This window comes from Hordeum vulgare, chromosome 1H (genome assembly GCF_904849725.1).
Source record: "Hordeum vulgare subsp. vulgare chromosome 1H, MorexV3_pseudomolecules_assembly, whole genome shotgun sequence".
Classification (NCBI taxonomy): domain Eukaryota; kingdom Viridiplantae; phylum Streptophyta; class Magnoliopsida; order Poales; family Poaceae; genus Hordeum; species Hordeum vulgare.
Window position 1 is genome coordinate 122,374,384 of NC_058518.1, and position 9,201 is coordinate 122,383,584.

Here is a 9,201-nt window from a genome sequence, read left to right on the forward strand (position 1 = left end):
CATCTATTTGACAAGGAAAAGGTTTATTATCAATCGAATGAAAACAAGAGAACATAAGCCACGTCCTCTCGTGGACACGTGTCCCTGTTGACTCATCACGTTCATTCCAATCTTATCTTCCCGCACGTTCCAACACTCATCCCTTTCCATTACCTTTTCCCCTTCCCCATTTCTCACATGTTGCTGCTACGGACTAGAGGAGGAGGACGATGACACCATCTCCTGCATTTCGAATGCACAACTGTGCCACAACATCCATCGTTTCTGTCACGGTGTGTTGGAGCACCGCCCACCGGTGTTGTGTTGAAGTGAAGCTTTTTTCGCTATCAGCCATTGAAGGTGTTGCGATGGAGCTTCGACGAGGCAGCGGTGCGGCCATCCAGCTCCGCATGGGATGGGGCACTGCACTGAAGCTTTCACTAACGACAGTTGCGGTGTTGTGATGGAGATTTGACGGGGCAGCGGTGCGGACATGGAACTCTGCCACGCGATGGGGCGGTGCGATGAATCTTTCACCAGCGGTCGCCGCGGTGCACCCACGATGGAGCACCGCCGCGCAGCGGTGACGCTGCGGTGAAGCTTTTACTGGCGACCATCAGGGTGCTGCTATGAAGCACCGTCGCGCCAGAGTTGGGCACTATAGTGAAACATCGTCGATGGCCGACGGGTGTTGCGATGAAGCATCGGTAGAGCAACGTCGCGTCAGCTTCAGCGCTACAGTGAAGCATCGCCGACGGCGTCGAGTGCTACGATGGAGTGCGGTGAAGCGTTGTCGGCGGCCATAGATGAAGCATCGCTGCACGCCGGCGAGGGGTGCAACTCCCCCTGCAAGTCGGGCGACACTTCTTTCCTCGACAAACTTGCTTTGGTTGCTCGGCTGCGATGAAAGGAGGGGATGACCTCGCGAGATGGCATTGACAGAATCAAACACTCATGAGTGCTAGATCTGACGGCCGAAGATCCGACAGATTTCTCTAGAAAATCAATTGGTTGATCGTAATACATTCATGTGCGCCTAGAAAAAATACTAGATTTTGCTCGCAACTGGGTAGGCACAATAAAGTCATTTTGAAAAATAAATGATCTCAACAATTGACTAAATTATGCTATATGACACGGCGTCGGCTTCCAGATCTGATCTTGTTGATTTGGTGCTAGTGTATATGACTATGACGAAGAGAACTGCCACAAAAACGCGTCCTTATCGATTATCTAGTTTTTTGTTCCTGCTCCTTGAGATCAGGTGCGTCAGAACATGGTTAATAATATAGTCAGTTGTTGGCTATAAGCCAATGTCCTGTCATCTATAGCTCATCTTATAATTAACATGTACAATAGTTTATTAAAAATGTATTACTTTTTTATTATATGACTCATCATTTATACTTACAAAATACCTAAGATCACGTGCTAGAGTTAACTCTTAGTTAACAAGACGCTTATCTTCTTTCTTTTTCTTTTTTCTTGAACTAAACAAAAATATCCTAGTTTATTTTTCGTAGCTAGTTCACTGAGTTGTATTGTACTTGCTTTCACGAACCTCCACTATGATCTTTTTCTTGCTGTACGAGCTCGGCGACATGGCGAACCAAGCTCGCCAGGTCGCTGTGTGAGGACCCACCCTCTGCCATTGCGTCCCTCGCCATCACGGCGAGCTCCTTCGCCCTCATCCGCATCGCCGCCCCCTCGTCCATGAACTCAACCACCGCTCTCTCCACGGCCTCCCTCCTAATCTGCACTTTCGACATCTCGGGGTTGCTGATCACGTGCGTGAAAGGTACCTTGATGCCGGTCCGGACGCCGACGCCGAGCACGTCCACGACTAGCATCTCGGTAAGGAACTGGTCGGCAAACTGCGGCCAAATCAGAAGCGGCACGCCGTTGGAGAGAGACTCCAGCGTGGAGTTCCACCCGCAGTGCGTTAGGAAGCCGCCGACCGAAGGGTGGGACAGAATGGTCATTTGCGGCGCCCAGCCGCGGATGACGAGGCCCCGCCCTTCTACGCGCGCGTCGAAACCGATGTCGAGGACGTCGGTCTCCTTGGCCACCCAGATGAACGCCCGGTTTGATGCCTCCAATCCGGCAGCGAGCTCGGCGACCTGCGGCGGGAACAAGTGCACGACGCTGCCGAAGCTTACGTAGAGCACAGACTGGGGCGGTCTCGCGTCCAGCCATGACACCACGAGGCTGATGTCCACGGCGGCAGGATTACCTCTCACCGCCGTGGTTTCGGCGTCGGAGTCGAGGAGGCAGAGTGGCCCGATTGCCCAAACCTTCAGGCCGAGCGCCTCGGCGTAACGCTGGACGAACGCGCCCTCGAAAGCCGCGCACGTGTTGAGGACCAGGCCGTCGGCGGTGGCCTCGGCGTCGAGAATGTCGCGCCGGTGCCTCTCTAGCCCCGGCGACTGGAAGAACCCGGGCAACGTTGCCCGATTCAGCACGGCGTGTACGGGGAAGTCCGGCACCTCGAACGGCTCGAAGTCGTCCGCGACGCGGTCGTACACGCCGTTCTTGTCCAGGCTATGCACCGCGAGGACAAAGAATGCCGACGGGCCGTGGAACACCAGCCGCGGGACGCCGAGCCTCCGCGCGACGGCCGCCGGGTACGAGCTGCACGAGTCGGCGACGATGCAGTCAGGCTGCCGCGGCAGCGCCCGGAGGTACGCCTCGAGCGGCTGGGCGAGCAGGGACATGGCGTCGCAGAACAGCCTGAAATGCGTGTAGTCCCTGATCATGTCGTGGCTCTCGCACCCCTCGGGCAGGCCCAGCGCGGGCCCCGGGAACTCTAGCTCGGCGAAGTCGACGGCGAGCCCAGCGCGGCCGGCGTGCTCCAGGACGGCCCTGCTGCGCGCTGCGTGGACAGGGGTCAGGACGACGGTGACGCGCGCGCCACAGCGGCCAGCGATGAGGCGCGCCATGTCCATCATGGGGATGACGTGGCCCTGCGCGAGGAGCGGCACCAACACGAAGTGGAGCTTGAGTGGCAGTGCCGCCATGGGCGCGTCGCCCGTGCAGTAAGACATGGCGCGCAGCTGCGAAGATAAGATGGATGCTGCTACAAGTACAATCCACCCAGGTGTCGCGCTACTGGTTGCATATATGCACGAGGTAGGCCGTCCGTGTAAGAGAACCCTCAAATCCTTAAATTCAAAATCAGTTATAAGAATTGAGAATTGGTCATTTTTGATATTTTTAAGGGTTAAAAAACAGAGGCAAAGACTAGAACCTTCAAACCCAACCCTTATAACGGAATATTCTGTTATAAGGGTTGGGTTTAAGGGTTCTAGTCTTTGACTCAACCCCAACCCTTAAAACTGTCATTTGGCATATCACAATTTTCACTAGAATCATACAATAAAACTTCAAACAAACATGAAAATAAAGATCATTGCTGCATGGTTTAGTATTTTTTACATCACACAATCATCATCTTCCCCCTCTCATCGGCACCATCACCAAAAGGTTGCACTTGGCGCTATTTCCTAGACCACTTCCACGTCCATCAAGCACCTCCATTGTCGCCGGTGGTGGAATCTTCCACACCGCCATCGCCACCACAACTCATCGAAGGAGGTTCGGCGGGCGTGGCAGCGGGCTTCTTCCGCGTCGCGAGCTTCTTCCGCGGCTTGGTCACGGCGGAGGACTCGTCGGCGACCTTGGAGGCAGCCCCTCGCGGCCCACGGGAGGCCGCCTTCGGCCGACTCTTCTTGAGGGCGGGCGCGGCGTCGGGGGCGGAAGCCGGGGCGGGGACGGGGGCCAGGGCAGATGCGGGAGGAGGCGGTGGCAGGCCTGCCCGCCGCCGCTTGGCCCCGACGGTGGCGGGGGCGGCCGGGGCTGGCGCGGGGACGGCCGGGGCAGGCACGGGACCGGCAGGGGCGGGCGCGGGGGCGGCCGCGGCGGGCGCGGCCGCGGCGGGGGCCTCCATGGCGGCGAGGCGGGCGCGAGGAGGCGGCGGCTGGAGACGGGAGCGGGATGAAAATCCCTCCCGCGCTGGAGAGGAAGTGGAGTGCGGGTTGGGAGGAGTTTCTCCTCCCAACCCTCACTTCTACAGGTTCAAAACAAGTTTGAGGGTTGGACCTCTAAATTATTTTACGGATTTAAGGGTTTAGGGGTTCTAGTCTATCGTTTTTTTCCGACGAAAACTGTAAGAAAACGATTGTTTTTAAGGGTTTGAGGATTTGAGGGCTCTACTAAACTTGCTCTAAGACCAATAAATAAATCAGGACGAAAGTAGTACGAAAGTTTTATATGCATGTAAATTTTAATTGAAGATTGAGCGGGACGTGGTCTCATCCTTTGAATATCAGGGGAAGAAATTAGTCTTTGTATGTTAAATATATAAAGATTTTTTTTTCTAACTAACAAAGACTTATAAAGGATTATAGGCTCATTAAACGTTTTCATACGGCGCGTCGGCCGGTCGCTCCCTTGCGCGTGCGGGTCATGCAATATTTTTCACACGCGCGCGCTTCGCTGGTCAGTGGATGCAACATTTTTCGTCTAATTTGTTGCAACCAGCGTCATATTTGCTGCAAGCGTTTTTTTTCTATATTCGTCCAGTTAAAAAGCTGCATACATCTTTGGTTGCAACTCCAGTTCATCGGATTTTTCGTTACAATCGATGTTTTTTTACTTTTGCTACAACCGTGTTAATTTTTGCTACAACCGGCATCATTTTTTGCTGCAGTCGTTCACTAAAAAAGTTACATACACGTTCACGTAGATATTTGTTACAAACGGGGTTTGACTTTTGCTACCACACATCATCAGCTTCATTTTTTTGCTACGATCACGTAGATTTATTTGCTATAAATTTATTCTTTTGCAACCGTTGAAAAAATTACTGCATCGCGACAAATTTTGCTGCATCGAAAAAAATGTTACATGAAGATCCATCGGTGCGGACGCACGGGGGTTGATGGATCGTGCGGCCCACGCTCGGCCGGCCGAAAGTTTCGACCGACGCGCCGGCGCAGAGCACTGCTCTTAAATTTTTCTTTCTTTCTAACTAACCTCTTTCTTGATTTTTAAAAGGATAGGACCCTTATCTCCTATAATTTCTAATTAAAATCCACCTATGCATAAAATTTATATAAACCTATGTATATGTAATATTAATGCTGCTACTGCTACTTCCGTTCCACTCTCGAGTGAGAAGGAACCATCAACAGAAACAGAAAGAACGACATTGCCTGCCAGCAGTGAAGGCCAGGTGAGCACCGGCTCGGTGGGGTTACCCCCACTAATCATCCACATGCATCTTCGTCGACATAATACTTCCAGGCTTGACCAGTAGGTTTCCACTAGTAGCTATAAATTATTCAAAAAGAAAAAAGTAGTAGCTATCAATAAACTCAGCTGTTACTTTTACAGAAGGCACTTTCTCATCGTGTAGCAGCTCGTTATAGCAACTCCAACAAATGCCAACACACGCGCAAGAACAACTCCAATGCGTTGATCCAAACATACGATGTTTTCGTTCGCTTTATATTTGTTTGTTTCTATCGTCCGTTCGGCGTATCTTCTGTTTAATATTTGAGGAAAACAGTGCGTCCAACGCGCACGATCTATTTTATATCCGTGCACAAATTTGAAAAGGCATGTGGTCGTAGATCAAGACAACGGCATTGCCGTCGCCCAAAGTTCATGTCGGCATCATGTCAGCTTCAAAAAACATCACACATTTCATGTTGACGCACTGGCCAGCGGCCCGCACATATGCTAGGATACAAAAAGGGGTGGGAGTTTGACCGAGAGACATCGTGACCGTGGTCATGCAAGCACACTTGCGTGCATATAAAAAAGGATGGCTTGCTTCTCCGCTAGCATCTTGGCTTGCTTCTAGGCATTGGCGGCCTCGATCTCTAGCATCTTGGCTTGCTTCTCCACCTTCATCTCAAGCATCCTAACTTGCTTCTCCGCCTCCATCCCAAGCCTCCTCCTTTAGATCTCCATGAAGGCGTTCATTTGCTCTTCTTTGTCTTGCTGGCACTTCTCCTCCCTTGAGTCTTTCTTGGTCATCATGCCCTTCACGATTGCGATCAAGGCGATCGGCATGGCAGCCCTCTTGTCCTCCTTGGAGTTGGTCTTCCTCCGCGGGCGTGGCTGCTCGCCCTCCCCAACCTCCTCCACGGCTTCCTTCGCCCCACGCGCCATGAGGGCGACATATTGCGCCTTGAACTTCTCCTCATTTTTTATGATCCTCCAACATTGAGAGAGGTGGACGGACTTGCCTTCGTGTTGGACCTTGAATGCCTCCAAAGCTAGAAATGCCTACAAATGAATTACATGCAAGCATATTAGCAAATGAATATGGAAATGGACATGCAAACAAACAGAGGCGCGTGCACGCATACCATGTCTTCCATGCCGATGCCGCCCACGGGACGTGCCGTGATGCTCTCATAAGTGGCACAAAACTTGTTGCACTCTCATTTTATCACCTTCCATCGCTTCGAAATGGACCGCGACCAGCGCGTGCTTTGCATTTGGTACAACAGAAACTTCTTGCGTTCGTGAAACTCACGATGGGCAAAAATCCAAAAGGTTGATGCCTTTTGTTCGGCGCCGAGCTTGGGGTCTTTCCCAATGTCCCTCCAACACTCACAAAGGAGCTTGTCCTCGTCCGCCGTGTATGCCTTCGTCCATCTGCTCTTGCGCTTCGGTTGCACCATGACGGCTTGGTTGGCGAGCTCATCCTTGAACAAAGGCTCCCCGTCGATGTCCAGCTCATCCTCATACTCGAGGCCGTAGTCATCCGGAAACACGTGGTCGAGCGGGAAGCCGTCCATGTCCATGCCGACCTGATCTTGCATGAAGGCGGCCTACATGCCAACTTGATCAAAGGTCGACAGCGTGAACAACCTTCGGTCATCCTGGCTTTGGGTCTCTTTGGGATCATAGCCAACTGTGGCGGCACCGCAGCGGCCGCCGCATCACCCTTGAAGATGATGCTCTGCATGAAGCAGTGAACCCTATCATCATCGACGACCGCCAGCATTCTGTCGAAGAGGTTGCGGGCGCGGGAGAGCATGTCGGCTGGCATCTCCAGCTACTGGATGACGAGCCACCAGCTACCGGTGTGGCGTTAAGGTCGATGGACAGGGGCGCGGGCATGAAAGGCGCTACCACGCTCACTTTCGGCGAGTATTCCCCGGAGAGTCGGGAGGCTTGCGCGTAGACATGGAAGGCGGGAATCGGATGAGTCACCGACGTGCAGTGCGACTCTGGCAGCACCATCAGAGGAAACACACACGAGCCGGTGCTGGTTGCGGCCACGACGGCGTTGATGAGCCCGTGCTAGCCAGGGTTTAACCCCAGGTACATCAGCGCCTCCCTTGTTGCCGCCACGACGCAAGCAGCGGTATCCTCCTGCTATGCAAAGGTGGCTATGGCAGCGGTGGCCGCTGCTTCATCCCATGCCTCCATTGTGTGCCTTCGGCCCATCGAGGTCGTCGTCCATGGCAAGCGGCCGGGAGGGGTTTTGGGAAAGTGGAGGGAAATGGTGGAAGCTTTATCACCGACTTGCGGGCTAGGGGGAGAGGTTGGTGCGCGCCGCGCGCATCTGTCTTCTGTCTGCACCGACGCAAATCAGGCTCAAAATGGCCCGGGAATGGGTCAACAGACGAACGAAAAGAGGGCATGCGTCCGTTTGGGTGTGTGCATTGGGCCGACTTTTCTATCAAACGGACATGCATGGACAAAATGGGTCGGCGTGTTGGAGTTGCTCTAACCACGTGACACGTTAATATATGTTTAGAGCGTTGAAATAGCATATTTTAGCGCGCGACATGGCGCTTGCTCTAGCAGACGCTGAAAAATAAGGTGTGGTGATACAACTTTAGTAGGTGCTGCAAATTGCAGCGCGTGCGAGTACCCGGCTCGAGTAGCCACACGCCTTGTCTGCCGACGGGCGGCGGTGCGACGCAATCCAAAGGGGTCATCTGTGGCGCCATGAGTAAGCCACACACGAGGTTGATACATCTCCAACGTATCGATAATTTATGAAGTATTCATGCCATATTCACGTATGTTTACAATACTTTTATATGGTTTTGATGCACTTTATATGATTTATTTAGAACTAACCTGGGCTGACGTTGTTTTCAGCAAAATTACCATGGTGTTGTTTTTGTGTGCAGAAAATGAAAGTTCTCGGAATCGCTCGAAACTTTTTTATATTTTTTTTGGAGGAAGGAAGCAATATTGGAGCGAAGAACCACCAGTGGGCCACAAGCCAAGAGGGCACGACCCCCGCTAGGCTGCACCTTGATGGCTTGTGGGGCCCACATGGCTCTATTTGGCGTGATTCCAACGCTAAGAAATCCCATATATAGCAGAAACCCTAGAAGTAAAAATGAGAACTTCCGCTCCGCCGCCGCGACTCTCTGTATCAACGAAATAACCATGTGGAGCCTTTCGAGTACCCTGCCGAAGAGGGGAAATCTTCTCCGATGGCCAGCTTCATCATCCCGGCGGAGGCCATGATGAGGAGGGAGTAGTTCACCCTCGGGGATGAGGTTTTGTATGAGTAGCTATGTGTTTAATCTCTCTCTCTCTCTCTCTCTCTCTCTCTATGTCTTGTGTTCTTGAGATGTCACGATCTTGATGTATCACGGGCTTTATTAATATAATTGGATCATATGTTGTTTGTCCCTTGCTATTGTTGTGATGCATTAAATCTTTCACTTTAAGATCTCGTTATGTGGGATTGAATATTCAAGTTTGAGAACACTTGATGTATGTCTTGCATGCGGATACCCGTAGTGACATTAGGGTATTCAAGTGATTCACTTGATATAAATTATGGCATCAACTTGCGGGTTCCTATGACCTTGGGGATCTATGCATAGGGGTTGATTGCACGTTTTCATACTATGTTCTTCGATAGAAATCTTGGGGTGCTCCTTGAAGTTCTTTGTGTTGGATGCTTAAAGGATAGATATGGTTGACTAGAGGGGGGTGAACGGGCAACTAACAAATTTCAAACTTTTCTTAATACAATTTATGTTTAGCAACTAATAGGTTGTCCAAATATGCAACTAGGTGAGTGATACGTCTCCAACGTATCTATAATTTTTGATGGTTCCATGCTATTATCTTGTCAACTTTGGATGTTCTGTATGCATGAATATGCTATTTTATATCTTTTTTGGGACTAACCTATTAACTCAGTGCCAGTTCATGTTTTTCCGTGTTTTT

The 9,201-nt window shown here is 51.5% G+C and overlaps 1 protein-coding gene across 1 annotated transcript; it reads right to left on the reverse strand.

The window, feature by feature from the left end:
• Positions 1-1,530: 1,530 nt before the first annotated feature.
• Positions 1,531-3,046, reverse strand: LOC123407959 (UDP-glycosyltransferase 73E1-like). Its single transcript, XM_045101207.1, has one exon. The coding sequence runs from the start codon at positions 3,021-3,023 to the stop codon at positions 1,533-1,535; it is 1,491 nt and encodes a 496-aa protein (XP_044957142.1). The 5' UTR covers positions 3,024-3,046; the 3' UTR covers positions 1,531-1,532.
• Positions 3,047-9,201: the final 6,155 nt, after the last annotated feature.

Bases quoted from the DNA above. Each gene is read 5' to 3' on its own strand.
- LOC123407959 (XM_045101207.1), bottom strand. From the start codon at position 3,023: ATGTCTTACTGCACGGGCGACGCGCCCATGGCGGCACTGCCACTCAAG.